General features: G+C 34.5%; 2 protein-coding genes across 2 annotated transcripts in view; both read left to right on the forward strand.

Moving 5' to 3' along the window:
* The first annotated feature begins 613 nt into the window (after window positions 1-613).
* morf4l1 (mortality factor 4 like 1) lies at window positions 614-12804 on the forward strand. The gene is made up of 12 exons (XM_056478760.1): window positions 614-831; window positions 1793-1839; window positions 4203-4270; window positions 4429-4515; window positions 4665-4745; window positions 4899-4924; window positions 5096-5184; window positions 7888-7989; window positions 9253-9341; window positions 9486-9658; window positions 10269-10353; window positions 12167-12804. Exons 1-12 carry the CDS (start codon window positions 792-794, stop codon window positions 12249-12251), a joined length of 972 nt encoding a protein of 323 aa, XP_056334735.1. The 5' UTR covers window positions 614-791; the 3' UTR covers window positions 12252-12804.
* Window positions 12805-14517: 1713 nt separating this feature from the next.
* The window catches only part of uacaa (uveal autoantigen with coiled-coil domains and ankyrin repeats a), a 36369-nt gene continuing 34421 nt past the window's right edge, over window positions 14518-16465 (forward strand). The window contains exon 1 of the mRNA XM_056478506.1: window positions 14518-14844. Coding sequence (XP_056334481.1) covers window positions 14809-14844 — 36 coding nt within the window. The 5' untranslated portion in view covers window positions 14518-14808. The remainder of the gene's footprint in view (window positions 14845-16465) is intronic.

The following is a 16465-nucleotide window of genomic DNA, read 5'->3' on the forward strand; positions in this document are numbered from 1 at the left end:
TTATTATTATTATTATTATTATAAATGTCTACACTAAAAAAGCCAAAAAGTCCTGGCTACAAATGTTTTTTTATAAAGCTTTATCCTAGTTTAGTAAGTTAATCAGGTTTCAACTCAAAATTTTAAGTTATGCAAACATAATTTTGGAACATAACCATTATATCGAACATTTATTGTACACTTCTTACCGTTTATTGAGGAAATGTACAGTGCGATTATCATTACTGTCATTTTATTTGATTTAAATGAACAGTGCCCACTGTAAGCTCATAATAGGGTTTATGTAGGCTAGTAGGCAAAAAACAAAGCCACACGTGGGATCTTACTAGGTTACTTATAGTGGTAATTTAGTTTTGCCTATGTCTTTAATGACTTGCGTTTTATGAATCATTACAATTTCAGCTAAAAAAATCTTTTTTATGTTCTATATAAGAAAACAAAAGTCGTCTACACCTTGCATAACCTCAATTGTTTTATTTTTGGTGCAGCTACCCCTTTAAATTTTAACAAGAAATTAAAACATAAATTATAGAAGAGGCGTGGCGTAAAGCTAAAATATATCTGCATAAATCCACTTATTTGCGTGTATTGCCGTGAGCAGAGCACAACTTCTGTCATTCGTCAACAGGGGCTGCTGGATAAACGCTGTTTATTATGAGAGTCACCTGACAGGGGCGCCAGAAAAGTGCGTCATAGGAACGCAGCGCGGCGCCTTCACCCTGCGTGAATTAAATCGGAGCTGGCAATGCCTGGATTTGATTTTCCAGCTATTTTTATTGTTTAATCTGTGAATGGCGCCTAAACAGGACCCTAAACCTAAATTTCAAGAAGGTAAGATGCGCTTTGTTTCATCCACGAGAGTCACCCGTCGATCGGGGATCCTCTCATTCTGCCGTGCAAAGGAAGCGGGCGCTGCCGCTGCACAATGGCGCGCGCGCACGGCGAGCTGTGTGTTACAAAACACTTTTTAGCTGAGAGTTGCCTTCTTTAACTTGTGCAGAGTTGTTCATCAGCTGTCAAGCGGGTGCACGATTTCACGTTGGTGCTTTTCGTTAGATCTGACAGCCTCTGTAGACGCACACAGCGGCGTGTTCCTGAAACAAAACATTAGCTGTTGTCAATGATGTAGCCGTTAGCACACAGCAGGCCTTGTTTACAGGAAGCGGCCATTGCAGTATTGAAGTCCTGGCGGGAACAGTCATTTACTTATTTGTAGCGTAAAAACAGGGACGTTAGCTCTGAGCTGTTCTGAAATTAAAGTCGATAATGAGCAAAGAACGCCTTATTTTATTGCATTAAAATTACCATCAGCAATTTTTGATAACTGAACGAATCGTTCTGTAGAATCGAATCATTAGAACAATATACTATTCTGAATCATTTATCTGACTCCTGAACTGGGACTCGAACATGAGTTGATGTAGTGAGTAAACGCGTATGTCGAGTTAACCGTCATGTTTGATATATTGTTTGGTTATAGAAGTAGATTTTAAATAGTTTGTTATTCAGTCATGCCTAATTTTGATTTGTTTTTTAGTATTGTTTATTGGAAATGCAAGTTATATTTTGGTTATAATGAGCTTAGTCATGACTGCAACAAACAATGTAGTAAATATACTGCAAACTTTTATACATCTAGTATACGTTTAAAACATTTGTGTGTTGTGGCATATTTTGAATGTACAATGTACTGTGCTGCTCACACACTGCTTTGAATATGTACCTCTTCTATTTTATTTATAAGCCCATTAGTGGATGTCATTGTATATTAATATTTCTGCTGTTTTTTCAGGTGAACGAGTGCTGTGCTTTCATGGGCCATTGCTATACGAAGCTAAGGTACCTGAATCATTCATTATGCATGCTTCAAAGGCCTTTTTGATATTAGTTTTCTTGAAAGCAGTAACTGAATGGCATTCAATTTTTAGTGTAAATGTAGTCATGTGTTTGTAATTGTTTTGTTTATCATATTTAATGCTTTGGTATTGTTTTCTGTGTCAAGTAAAGAGATTTTTTTGTATAGTTAACCCTTGATAAGAAATGTTCAATTTCACCATTGTTCAATATTAAAGAAATACAACTTGCTTAGTTGGTAAAATTTAATTAAAAGATGTACATATGTTTAATGTTTAAGACCGTTCATAACTCAACTTCACCACTAAATCAGTTTGTGAAAACTAGAGGTGGTGAAAGAGGGGGTTGTATTAATCCTCTCAAAAAAGTAAATTCAAAACAATCCTGAAACTATGGCTGGATCCATCTGCTCCAACTGATCTATCCTGGAGGCTTTATCTACTGGACATTATTAGTCTGGAATACACCACAGCCAAAATAAATGCTGCCAGTAAAAAAAAACTGTACAATTTTGGTCGAATATGAGAGAGACTATCATTTATGTTTCAATCCTAATATTGTACTTATTACAATATACTTTTTTTTATTTTTTATTTTTAGTTTTATTATACATATTTTATTGGGTGGATTTCGGCCTTTGTTCAAAATCAAAATGTTCAATAAAAAAAAAAAGAATTAAAAAAAAAGTAAATTCAGTCAGTCAGTATTTTCAGTGAAAGCTGCTAGGGACTGGAACTCCATTCCACCAACAATTAGAAGATCACTTACTTTTCGTTCTTTTTAGTCTCATGTTAAAAATAGCTTATTGACAAATCAGCATTGTCAGCATTAGTACTGTATTCTAAACACTTATTTGTACTGTTTGTCGTTGGCCTTTTGTCCTCTTCTGCTGCCATCAGTCTGTTTTTTGTTTTTTTTTACTTTTTAATTGTATTTTATATATGATAGTGTATTCTATGTTATTATGCTGTGCTTCTATTTTAGGTGTGATAACCCCATGATGTTTCACCAAAACATTTGTTCATTTTCCTGCCATTGTTTCTTTAAAACCAAAGTTCTAATTGTTTTGTTGGAAAGAGTAGACCCAAGTTTAGCCAATGATGTGCTTTGGTTAAGTCACATGATGTGCAGTGTTTTTCTGTGACGCGATTTCTAGCAGACTGGCGTTTATTGTGAGTAGTTGCTGAATACAAATGAAAACGTCAGTAAATACAAAGGAACAACTCATGTCAGATCCATAAACAAAATCTGAGACATCACCTCCGATATGATGACATATTCACAACTCAAAAAAGTTTTGATCAAATTAGATTTATGTAAATTAATCAAATGTATGTGTTGCCAAATGGAAGAGTGGAATGTGCAATATTTCACTAGGTTAGCTAGCTAGCAAGGTCAGCTGTGATCTTTGTTTAGTTATATGTTGATTGCATTTGCATTATGGATAAAATCACATTTTAATGGTGATACTTTTGAATAGATATGAACACAGGGAACGGTTTATTAGCGAGCGCCACCATGTTCTATTGTAAGTGAAAGAAGAAAAGGACAGAACTGGCCCTTCCTGCAGATGAAAGTGAGGATGAGATGGGTTTTAGTGATCATGAGAATGGTGTAGATTGGACATTTGATAAGAGCAGTGATGGAGACAGTTCAAATAAGTTAGCTCACAGGCAGATAAGACAGGCGTACTATAGTATTGTATAATATATAAACATTGTTAGCTAGTAGCTACATTATTCTGATGCATCTGAATATATTAGACGTATTTATATTACAATATTTACTGGAGGAAAATGTATATCTACTGTATCTTGGATACATGATTAATATTATGTATGTTTTCAATAATATTCAGCAGAAATGAATGGAATAAATGAAAGCTGTTGGAATATCAGTTGTTTGGATGTTTGGTGTCATTGAAAAGTTCTGTTTTAAAGCTTATAATACTGCAACACCAATTAAATAATTTCTAACAACAAATTTATTAATTATATGGAAAGTTTAAATTTCTTTTTAATTTCTAAGTTAGATCCACTGTTGGATGTTGTTGTCATATGGCAACATTTCATGAAGTGCCTTAAATTTTCCCCCCAAATCTTTTTTTGCAGCACTTCAAGTTAAGCTAATCTGAGAAAAGAAACAGTCAAATAATTTTTTAAAGATCTATCATAATGCGTGCAGTAGAGGGTTAACTTTTTTTATTTAATTTTGAGTTTTACCTCATCCTGAGTAATGCCGGAATGTTACCAACATGATTATTTTTTCACTTGTAAAAGATGGTTTGGATCTTATTTCTCCAAAGATGTCAGAAAGATGATTAATCACGTCTTTTTTTTCTTTTGCAGTGTGTAAAAATCAATATCAAGGACAAACAAGTGAAATACTTTATTCATTACAGTGGATGGAATAAGAAGTAAGTCTGTGTATTTAAAATTCTTATTTGCATCGATTTGTTGTTTACTGTACAGTCAGCATTCCTAGGTTATACCGGCTGAAATGGTAAATGTTGTCTAAAAATAACTTAATATTAATAAGATTTATTATAAGAAAGTGTGATCAATGTGTTTCTAGCTGGGACGAATGGGTTCCTGAAAGCCGTGTGCTTAAATATGTGGACAGTAACCTGCAGAAACAGAAAGAGCTTCAGAAGGCAAATCAGTGAGTGAAAGAAGTTAAATGTGCCTTACACCTCTTTATTATTCTGTTTTTATTGCTATTTCAATAGAGCGATTGTCAGTTTATACAATCTGTGATGCATGTTTGTCTTTGTCATGAGCGTAATTAATGCAGAACACACTGTTTTTCAGAGACCATTATGTTGAGGGAAGGATGAGGGGTGTCGCACCGAGCAAGAAAATCGCTGCTGTGCAGCAAAAAAATGTAGATGTGTGAGTGTTACTTTGTTTGCTCGTAGGGTTGAATTACCCTCGACTGCACTCAGCTTCTTGCTCCATCAAGAATTTTTAAAATGAGCTGTCAAAACTGCAAACTCATGTTTACTGGTGCATTTTTAACCAAGGGCTTTTTATTCATTTCACTAGAAAAACAAAGAAGAACAAGCAAAAGAGTAAGTTTCAATTCTCTGTGCAAATACTGTTGTATTTCAACCTGTCAGAAATGTTAATTAAAAGTCAATAGTTTCTCAATTCTGTCTAGCTGTAGTATTTATGAGATGCAATCGCTGTAGCTTCATTATTAACTGTTACTGATAAGAAGCTGTGTGTTGTTTGCTTCTCAGCGCCAGGGGCTGGAGAGGGCACTAGCACTGGGGACATGCCTCACCCCCCACGCAAGAAGAGGGCACGTGTTGACCCGACTGTGGAGAGTGTATGTCACTTCTAATCTTTAAAAGCCAATGGTCAATATTTAGAGACTTAGTCATTTTTTAGTTTCCCCCCCAGGAAAGCACTTTTACCCTCTTAAAATGCATGTTGTATAATCAAAAAGACATATTTGCTTTTTATTTTTTTGTAGTATGTGTGTCTGAAATTAATTTTTTTATACCCTAAAGTGATGGTACACACACAAATGTACTCACCCTTGTGTTGTAATGCCAGTTACTCTTATGAACCAGCAAAAGAGAAAAAAGTCCTGCTCGGTCCATCCATAAACAGGCAGTAGCTGTGTTTCCATCCAAAGATAGGAATTAAATGTATGCGCAAAACTGTAATATCGCATAAAAGATGTGTGAATAAAGCAGCGTTTCCATCCAATGAGTCAAAGAGAACAAAATTGTCACTTCCTGATTAACTGGCGCCAAATATCAAAAATAAAAACGGAATTTGCTGCAATAGGAAAATCTGCGTCAATCTTTTCTGTATTTAATAAGTACTGTATTTAATAAAAGACAGTAGACAAATGCCGACATGCAATGAAGTGTTTCCATTGTAGTTTGTGCAATTTTTCTTATTGAGTAAAAAGTTTATCCTTCTTGGTTATGCGCATGTTTTATTTTTATGCACATTTTCAAAATTGATGTGCATCTTGGCGTTTTCATCAAACATTCTTTTATGCGCATATTCAAAATACACATTAAAATAGGTGGAAGGAAACATTAGCTAGTGAATACCGACCAGCATCAAGCATTAAACCAGGGGTGTCCAAACTCTGTCCTGGAGGGCTGGTGTCCTGCTGAGTTTAGCTCCAACTTGCTTCAACACACCTACCAGGAGGTTTCTAGTATACCTAGTAAGAGCTTGATTAGCTGTTTGGTAAGGGTTGGAGCTAAACTCTACAGGGCACCGGACACCCCTGCATGAAACGAAAGCATAGTTATGGCTGGGAAAAGCATACATATATTTGATAAATTACATTAAATGTGGATTAAAATACTAAATATATATATATATATATATATATATATATATATATATATATATATATATATATATATATATATATATATATATATATATATATATATAATTTTATTTTATTATTTTTTTTACGCTTAAGTGGTAATGGGAGAACGGATCAAGATGGTGTATTTCATGTTTTATTAATCTCGATTTATTAGACCTGTCACTTGTATGCTTGCTTTTAAAACACATTTAAGTCACATCCTATCTTGCTATTTTCGCAATTTAAAAACAAAAATAAGCTTGATGCTGGACAAACACAAGCAGGATGTTGTTGTTTTTTTCTCTCTCAATTTTCTTTTTGTGTTCTGAAAAAGAAAAACAGACATGCTGCATTGCAACAATACCAGGCTGAGCAAATAATGACCAAATGTACATTTTTGAGTGAACTATTTCTTTAAAATGTCTTATGCCAATACACTGGAATCTGATTTAATATACACAATCATACATTTGTAAATCAGTTCCACCCCAACTTTATTATAGTCTTTAAACAGTTAATAATGTTACAAAAAACTTGTTCTGTTTGCCATCTTAGACATGTACTGTACCTTTTAAAACATAAATTTACTTGGGAAATATCATTTTGAACATAATAAATCAGAGGATTGTGACATACAAGGCTCATTGTGTATATACAGAGGGGAAAATAAGTAGTAAACACATCACCATTTTTAGCAGAAAACCTATTTCTTAAGGTGCCGTTGACTTAAATTTTTCCCGGGTGTTAGTAACAACCAAAGAAATCCATAAATGCAAAGACAACAAATCTAATTAGTTTAGAAATTAAATTTAAAAGTTAAATGACGCAGGGAAAAATTATTGAACACGTGAAAAAGGAAGGTGTAGAAAGGCAGTGAAAGACCAGACAGCTGAAATCTCTCAGTATTTATTCAGCAACCCTCTGCCCTTCGTCATTGTGAATTAATATTAGCTGCTTCAGTCCAACAGCTGCATTATCAGGATGATGAAGATGAAACCAGGATGGACATTTCAGCAAAACAATGGTCCAAAACACAGCCAAGGAAACTCAAATGGTTTCAGAGAAAGAAAATCAAGCTGTAGAATGGCCCAGCCAATCACCTGACTTGAATCCAATAGAAATTACAAATTAAAGATCAGATTTGATAGACGAGACCCACTGAACAATCAAGATTTTTACACTGTAAAAAAAAAAAAAAAATCACACCAGAGCAATTAATGTGACTTCATTTGCCATATGAGAGGCGTCTTTAAGCTGCCATTACCAAAAAAGCCTTTTATATAAAGGATTAATACATTTCAGTAGTTCAGTACTTTCTCCTTGTTATTACACAAACAAATTTTTCAAACATTTTTTTTTTTTGTTTATTTTTATATTTTATTGTTTGGATTTTTACCAAATCTGGTTTAATTCCATGTCAACAGCTCCTTTTAGAAATATTATTCCCCGGGAAATACATGACTTGTTCAATACTTATTTTCCCCTGCTGTATACTGTGTGTATATTTTTACATGTTTGTAATGGTAGGAACCTGGAGTAAATACTTAATCCATGGTTTATGTTTTACACATTGAAAACATCAGATTGACGAGTAAACAATATTAAAAACATGATTTTCTCCAAAGAAGGGTCTTTAAGAAATGCTAAAAGTGAGGCTGTTTTTGATGGCCATGCTGGTCTTGTGTGCAGGAGGAGACTTTTATCAACAGAGTAGAAGTAAAGGTAAAAATTCCTGAAGAATTAAAACCATGGCTGGTTGATGACTGGGACCTGATTACGAGACAGAAGCAGGTAAATAAAAGCTCATTTTATTCTCATCCTAATCCAATTCTTGCACTTCTCCTCTTTATTCAGTTATATTAATAATAAGGAATGACAGAGCAAAAACAAATACGGATGGCAGTAGGGACAGTAACTGATTTCACTATTAACCACACTATAAATCATCACGGTTAATTAATCGTGAAGGCTTCTCAACCCCGCGGGTCTGCATGGAACAAAACTCCTGCAACTAAAAGTTATACCAACTGTGCCCTAGTTTAAATTTTTGAGCTTGTACACTGAGGTGAATACCCATGCACACTGGATTAAAGTTGATTTTAACTATGGCTGAGGCTATTTCTAAGAGATGTTCACATATCCTGTCTTTTGCGCATGCAAGTTCGTTATTTTCAATAGAGGTCCTTTCCAGGTGCACCTAGTTGATAGAATGTCGTGAGCCACCTGACAAGAACGGACCGGTCAGCTTCATAATTTATGTGGAATATACACATTTCTACTCCAAAGAAAAAAAAATACAAAAGCAAATAGGCTACCAAACAAGTTTGTAATATAGTTGATCAAAGGTGCCTTTCAGACAGAGGTCCAGCAGTCTTTGACTACATTTTGTTCTCTTTAAAAGGGAAATACTTCTATGCAATAAATAGCTTATATTTACATTGGACAATTTTTTTTATTTAACAAAATTGAACAAAATTTATTTATTTATTTATTGTTCTGTCATTGTGTTTTCAGTGTTAAAGTATTACTTATATTTAAATGCAAAAATTGTTATTCACTTATTTTTAACGCCAAAGAGAAAGGAGTGTCATGTAAAACTAGCAGTGTTTTATAATGATTGAATAATGCATAATAATCATGATAACCGTGATTATTCCTCAGACTATAATCGTAGAACCAAAATCTATAATTGTTGCATCCCTAAATGACACTTTACAGTCAGTTTATTTGTTAAAATCCCAATTTAAAAGTATAAAACGGCATTTAAATCAAACAATTGAAAGAAAATTGAATAAATTCAAGTTGAATGCTTGTTTATATCTGCCGAGGCATCTCTTCTCATTTTTATTTATTTTAACTTGATAAACTACAATAACTCAAAATGAAATAGAAATCATGAAGTAATGGTATAAATTAGGCATATGATGAACAAGTTTTCTAGCTGTGCATTTGCCAGAATTTTTAAAATTGGTCATAAAATTATATTTTGAGTTTCAAAATGTACTTTGCGTGAGAGATACATTTTGTTTATTTAAATTTTTTGTGTTTGTTTAGCTTTTTCACTTACCTGCAAAAAAGAATGTGGATGCTGTCCTGGAGGACTATGCAAATTACAAGAAATCAAGAGGAAACTCTGATAACAAGTGTGTTTGTATACCATCGTCTTATCCAGTGCATTCAGCTAAAATATTATTTGATGTAGTAATTAATTTCTTACATTTGTTATGATATATTTATCACATCGTTTTTGGAGAGACACTCATACTGTATGCTTGATCTTTTCTCAGGGAATACGCAGTGAACGAAGTAGTTGCCGGAATCCGAGAGTACTTCAACGTGATGTTGGGTACTCAGCTTCTCTACAAGTTTGAGAGGCCGCAGTATGCAGAGATCCTCGCAAACCATCCAGATACATCCATGTCTCAGATTTATGGGGCGCCGCACCTGCTGAGACTTTTTGGTATGACTTTAAAAGCTATATTGTGTTTTGAGGGCTAACTAGCAGTATAACTGTAACTGTAATTTTCCCAGGATGTTGGTAACAACCAAATAAATCCATATATGCAAAGAAAACCAATATAATTATTTCACAAATGAAGTTGTGTAATAAAAGGAAATGACGCATAGAAAAAGTATTGAACACACGAAGAAAGGGAGGTGTAGAAAGGCAGTGAAGCAGCAAGCCCAGACTGCAGCTGAAATCTCTCAATATTTATTCAGCAACCCACTGCCCTTCGTCATTGTAGATTAATAAATTGTATATTGTGTTTTGATAACTAACTAACTGTATAGCGAACAGTCCATTTCTAAACTTTTACTGGACAAAACATGTTAAATATGAGCTTTGCATTCTATAGTAGTTTTTTTAAGACTATAGTTGTCCAATCCAATAATTCAATCCTCAAGGCTTAATTGAACCTCAAACGCAGCAATGAAGGTTTAAATGGGTTTAAAAGAGCTTAAAATTAGCATTGCATCAAAGAGAAGGTTTAGTTTTTTCATCACTGGTAATTACATTCATGTTTAATTTTAGTAATTGATGGTATAGTCTCTTTTATGTCTTTTACCAGTGAGAATTGGAGCAATGCTGGCCTACACACCTCTGGATGAAAAGAGTCTAGCTCTGCTTCTCAGCTACCTGCAAGATTTTTTAAAGTAAGGAGAATTGATTTTAATACCTCAAATGTGACATGGAAAAATTCCTCAGCTTTATGGGGCTGTTCGATATTGTTTGGTTATTTTCTATGCCAATTTTTAATGAAGCTGGGCTAATGTCAAGCAGTGCAGATTAAGAGTGTGTACTTGTTTGTCTCTGTGAAGTTTTAGTCGGGCAGGTGAAAAAATTTGTACCGCTGACTTGACAGCAGAAAAATGCTTAACGTTAGCTGGCCATTTTATTAGGTATACCTCTCCAACTGCTTGTTAATGCAAATTTCTAATCAGCCAATCACATGGCAGCAACTCAATGCATTTAGGCGTGTAGACATGGTCAAGACCTGCAATTCAAACCGAGCATCAGAATGGAGAAGAAAGGTGATTTTTAAGTGACTTTGATTGTGGCATGGTTGTTGGTGCCAGACGGGCTGGTCTGAGAATTACAGAAACTGCTGATCTACTGGAATTTCTGTGGGCACTTGTTAATGCCAGATGTCAGAGGAGAATGGCCAGACTGGTTTGAGCTGATAGAAAGGCAACAGTAATTAAAAAAACAATCGTTACAACCGAGATATGCAAAAGAGCATCTCTGAACGCAAAACAATTGGAACCTTGAGGCAGATGGGCTACAGCAGCAGAAGACCAAACTGGGTGCCACTCCTGTCAGCTAAGAACAGAAAACTGAGGCTACAATTCGCACAGGCTCACCAAAATTGGACAACAGAAGATTGGAAAAATATTGCCTGGTCTGATAAGTCTCGATTTCTGCTGCAACATTCGGATGGTAGAGTCAGAATTTGGCGTCAACAACATAAAAGCATGGATCCATCCTGCTTTGTATCAACGGTTCAGGCTGGTTTTGGGTGCCAATTAAGCATCGTGTCAATGCCACAGCCTGCCTGAGCATTGTTGCTGACCATGTCCATCCCTTTATGACCACAGTGTACTCATCTTCTGATAGCTACTTCCAGCAGGATAAAACACCATGTCATAAAGCACAAATCATCTCAGACTGGTTTCTTGAACATGACAATGAGTTCACTGTACTTAAATGGCCTCCACAGTCAACAGACCTTAATCAAGCAGAGCAATAGAGCACCTTTGGGATGGGGTGGAACAGAAGATACGCATCATGGATGTGCAGCCAACAAATCTGCAGCAACAGCGTGATGCTATTATGTCTATATGGACCAATATCTCTGAGAATATTTCCAGTACCTTGCTGAATTTATACCACGAAGGATTAAGAAAGTTCTGAGGGCAAAAGGGGGTCCAACCCGGTACTAGTAAGGTGTACCTAATAAAGTGTCCAATCTTGAGAAATAAACTACTACTAACAGTAGCATACTTTCAATGACAAATTCACATTTTAACTAAACAACCATTTAAATTAAATTAAATAAAATGAATTCCCTTATAGAATAGGACTAAACAATAAATAAATAAATAGTATAAAAAGAATATTCGAATATCAAAATGGAAAACTTAATGCCAACCCGCTGAATATTCTGGTCCAGCCCTAATATTTCCACATAATATCAAATAAGGAATTAAAAAACAATATATCTTTAAGGTATTTAAGTATGAGTTCCCAGTATTGGGACAACACTACAGCAGATTATGAAAGCTATTTACCATCAGTTGATTTTATTGTCCTCTTATGCTCTTTCAAAAGAGTTTGAGAAATAAAGTGATTTTAAAATGTATGTACTTATTGCTTTTGGATGCATGTAAACCAAACTTCAGAACCTGTAAAATGGCATAATAAGGGCACTTTTATATGAATGTAAAATATCCGTGTTGCTTGTTTCAGGTATTTGGTGAAGAATTCATCGTCTCTGTTCAGTGCAAGTGATTATGAGGTTGCACCTCCAGAATATCATCGCAAAGCTGTGTGAGGTCGGAGCCTGAGAGGACGTTTGGTGCTACGTTCTGATCCTCATTTTATTTTCATTCTTTTAAAAATATCCATTCATCGGTCTTGTGGAAGATCGTAGTGCCCACAACATCACATAACATCGGTTCGTTTGGCTCACTCTAAGGATCGTGTCTAAGAAAGTATTAAATCCATTTGGAAAGATACTGGTAATTGCTAATTGCTCCCATTTTATTGATTCACATTTTGGATAATGTAATATTGATAAACCGAACCTGTCATGTATAGAAATGCTGCATTTTGTGTTCTGGTTAACCTTTTTTTATGTCAGTCAATAAATTGTCCTTCTGAGCTGCGACTTTGTTTAGTAGTTTGAATAGAATAATCTTTAACTACACGTGGAGTCTTGCCAATGTTCATAGGAAAGTTCAATAGCTTGGAGGCTGAATTATAAAGGTTATGTAGCCAGAAGAACACAATGTTGTGCGGCTGAATTCAAACAGAGGCCTTGAACTTGGGTCTAATTTGAAAATTTACAGACTTTTAAAGTTTTATTAAAATACAACCCTTTTTTACATGTGTGTACAAATCAATCTTTCTTTGTAACAGACTGCAAGTCTGAAGTACCACATAAGTGCTGTCGAACTGATTTAAACAGTTAAGACACATGTAGAACTGCTTTGAGAAACACAATGACACAAGGCAATGAATACATGCTATTTGGGAGGCTGCTGTTTCATTGAACATATTTTAAGGGCAGAATGAATGAGGTCTTTCAAGAGGCTCATGTTTGAAACTGGTTTGTCTGCTGCGTTTGGCGGTTTCCCAGGTTTTAGCTTGAAGCGTTAAACTGACAAACTTTATCCCAAAAAATGAAGTTTAATGCATTTTTTATTAGAAATATCAGGATAAGTTTTATTGCTTAGTGCTTTTTAAATCTTTTTCATGTGTGTGTGTGGAGGTGGTGGTTACATGATACCACAAAAAGGATGTGATTCATAACATGCTCTAGTGGATCTTTAGTAAAGAAGCTGCAAAAAGCTTTGGGTCACAATTAGAGATTTTTTTTTTTTCTTAATTTTTTCAACCCTGAAACTGTTTGAGGTTCAGTGACCGTAAATCAAAGGCTTATGACGACAACTGCTAGTCCACCTAACACATTTCTCACGCAATAGGTGTTTTTTATATATAATATTTGTTTATTCATTAATATGTGAGCGCAACTACATACATATTTTTAAACTATAAACGGTTTAAATGTAAGAGTCTGCAACCATTCTTAAAAAGATAGAAATCCTTACAGATACATTACAAACCACTAAAACAGTGTAGTCAGATCATTCAAAAATGATACATTTACAAAATATAATACATACATCCACAACACAATTCATGTTTACAAAGTACAATTTGTAAGTTCAATACACAATTCATAAATACACAAATCCAATTCATTTGGTGTGTATATATATATATATATATATATATATATATATATATATATATATATATATATATATATATATATAAACAAATTGTGTTGTATTTATGAATTGTTTTGAATTTAATTTTTTTTTAATTTGTAAATAAGAAATGCACTGTGCATGTATGAATTTATCTATGTAAATGTATTATTTTTGAGACTGATCTGCCTTCATACTGAAACCAATACATTTTACATGTATTTTGTGTTTATTGGGACATATTGATCATTAGAAGGTTACAAAATACAAGCAGAAACATTGTTAGGTGTGTGTGTGTGTATAGTATAATATATATATTTATGTATGTATGTATGTGTATATATATGTATGTGTGTGTATATATATATATATATATATATATATATATATATATATATATATATATATATATATATATATATATATATATATGTGTAAGTGTATATATATATATATATATATATATGTGTAAGTGTATATATATATGTGGGTGGGTGTATGTATGTGTGTGTATATATATATATATATATATATATATATATATATATATATATATATATATATATATATATATATATGACTCGATATATAATGTAATTTGCATGTAGATACAGGATATATGTATAGTCAAGTAACAAAACGTACTAGCAACATTAACCCCACGTTTTCAATATAGATAGATTACGTAGCCTACTTTATATTATTGGATTTCTTTTTTTAACAAACCACTGATGACGCAACTGCGTTTACAAGTCGCAAACCGGCCAAGCCTGCTGACAGTATAACTAGTAGCTGTACCCAAAACAAACAGTCATTGTGTAGCAGGTTTTGAAGGCATCCGTAGAGTCTGTGGAATCTGTTGCCCACAATCATGTGAATTAGCTTTTCCACGGAATGAGCTTCACGCGGAGACTCCCAGCTCTCGCTGATTGGCTCGCTCCTCCGCAGCTCTCCCGGTGATTGGTTCGCGGGGGTGAAGCGTCAGGTCTCAAGCAACACAGGCTGAACCTTGTAACAGTGGGGTGGAATAAAAGTTTGCTGGCAAACTTTGACTAGAGACGCAGATTTGGACTTCAGGACAAGTGCACTGGACGTAGTTACTGTTAGACTGGAACTATGAAAAGTTTCAAACAACGGCTTAAGAAAAACGAGGTAAACGTACAGTGACACACAGGTTTTACTCTGTCGAGTAGCTTGTCAAGACTTTGGACCAAGCCCATTACATGACCTGAAACCGAGTGTGTGAGTGTGTGTTTTTGTGTAGAAGAATAGAGCTGTGGGTGGTCAGTCTGAATGCGGGTGAATTGTTTCATAATGTTTTGTTGAACTCCAGGGATGAACTGTTATGTCGAAAGAGATTATGACTTGTGACTCGTGATTGTTTATCATACATATCTTTCAGAATTACGTGATTTTTATCGCTGCATTTAACTTTGGTTGACACTAGCGATTATCTACAAACATTTTGACGCTCGAGTAAGACCAGCACAGATTGTTTACTGTGATAGAATAGTACTGTAGATGTATTTTCATAAATGCTATATGTAAACTTATTATATTTGCTTGGGCAATTTGTTTGTTGCCGTGGAGTTTTGGAAATAAAATAAATAATTTAGGTCATATGTATTTTTTAGTGTAAGTAGACCTTTATTGTATGGTATTGACAAGCAAACCAGTTTAGAAAGTGTGAAACTGCTCCAGTTTTGGATGCTATTCACCACTTTACTGAACCAACTGTAGAATCTTTAATGTGTGTATGTGAATTTATTATTGTGGAATTTAATTAATCAAATATAAAAAATTTATATGTTAGTAGTGCTGATCAAAAGTTACACAATGACAGGTAATACACAAGAGCAATTCCATGCAAATGTCAACATTTCCATGAAAAAAAGTTTCAAGCAAAATAGTGAAGCCGTTTCTACATTTTTTGGTGTAAGCAAGTGTTTCATAGTGCTTAAAATACTCAAAAATGTCTCTGTCAATGTTTTCAAACTATTATATTTGATTTAGGAAAGTCACACAAGTGCCAGGTTCACATCTGTAACGGAGAGTTGTCACATCCATAATGAAGCTTTTCCTCATAAATGCAAAAATGTCAAATAAAATCAATAATTTTTGTTCTATAATGAGCAACTCTTATCCTTTTGATTAGCATTATTTCTTTTGGGTAGCGCAGTTTAATTCACAGAATTTCCACAAAGGATCTTGTTTACTGTAAAATCGCAAACTTTTGGTCACATCCGTAACACTTGTTTATTTTCCTCATTTAAAATCTAACAAATTTTACAGATTGATGTTTTTCTGATCCCATAACTCTGGTTAGTTGTTTTGGAAACTATAAACAGAGGTTTCAATATAATGTTAACAGACTAGTTTATGTTTAGAATTTCTACAGCAAATGTCACATTCATAATGCAGGAATTGCTCACAAAATAGTTGTGAATGTGTTTTTAAACACACAAAAATTGTTTGGGGGTGATGCGGTAGTGCAGTGGGTAGCATGTTTGCCTCACAGCAAGAAGGTCGCTGGTTCGAGCCTCGGCAGGGTCAGTTGGCGTTTCTGTGTAGAGTTTGCATGTTCTCCCCATGCTCGTGTGGGTTTCCTCCAGGTGCTCCTGTTTCCCCCAAAAAGAGATGTGGTATAGGTGAATTGTGTGAGCTAAATTGTCCGTAGTGTATGAGTGTGTATGGATCTTTCCCAGTGATGGGTTGCAGGTGGAAGGGCATCCGCTCCGTAAAACGTGCTGGATAAGTTGGCGGTTCCTTCCGC

Source organism: Danio aesculapii, chromosome 18 (assembly GCF_903798145.1).
Source record: "Danio aesculapii chromosome 18, fDanAes4.1, whole genome shotgun sequence".
In the NCBI taxonomy this organism is placed as follows: Eukaryota; Metazoa; Chordata; class Actinopteri; order Cypriniformes; family Danionidae; genus Danio; species Danio aesculapii.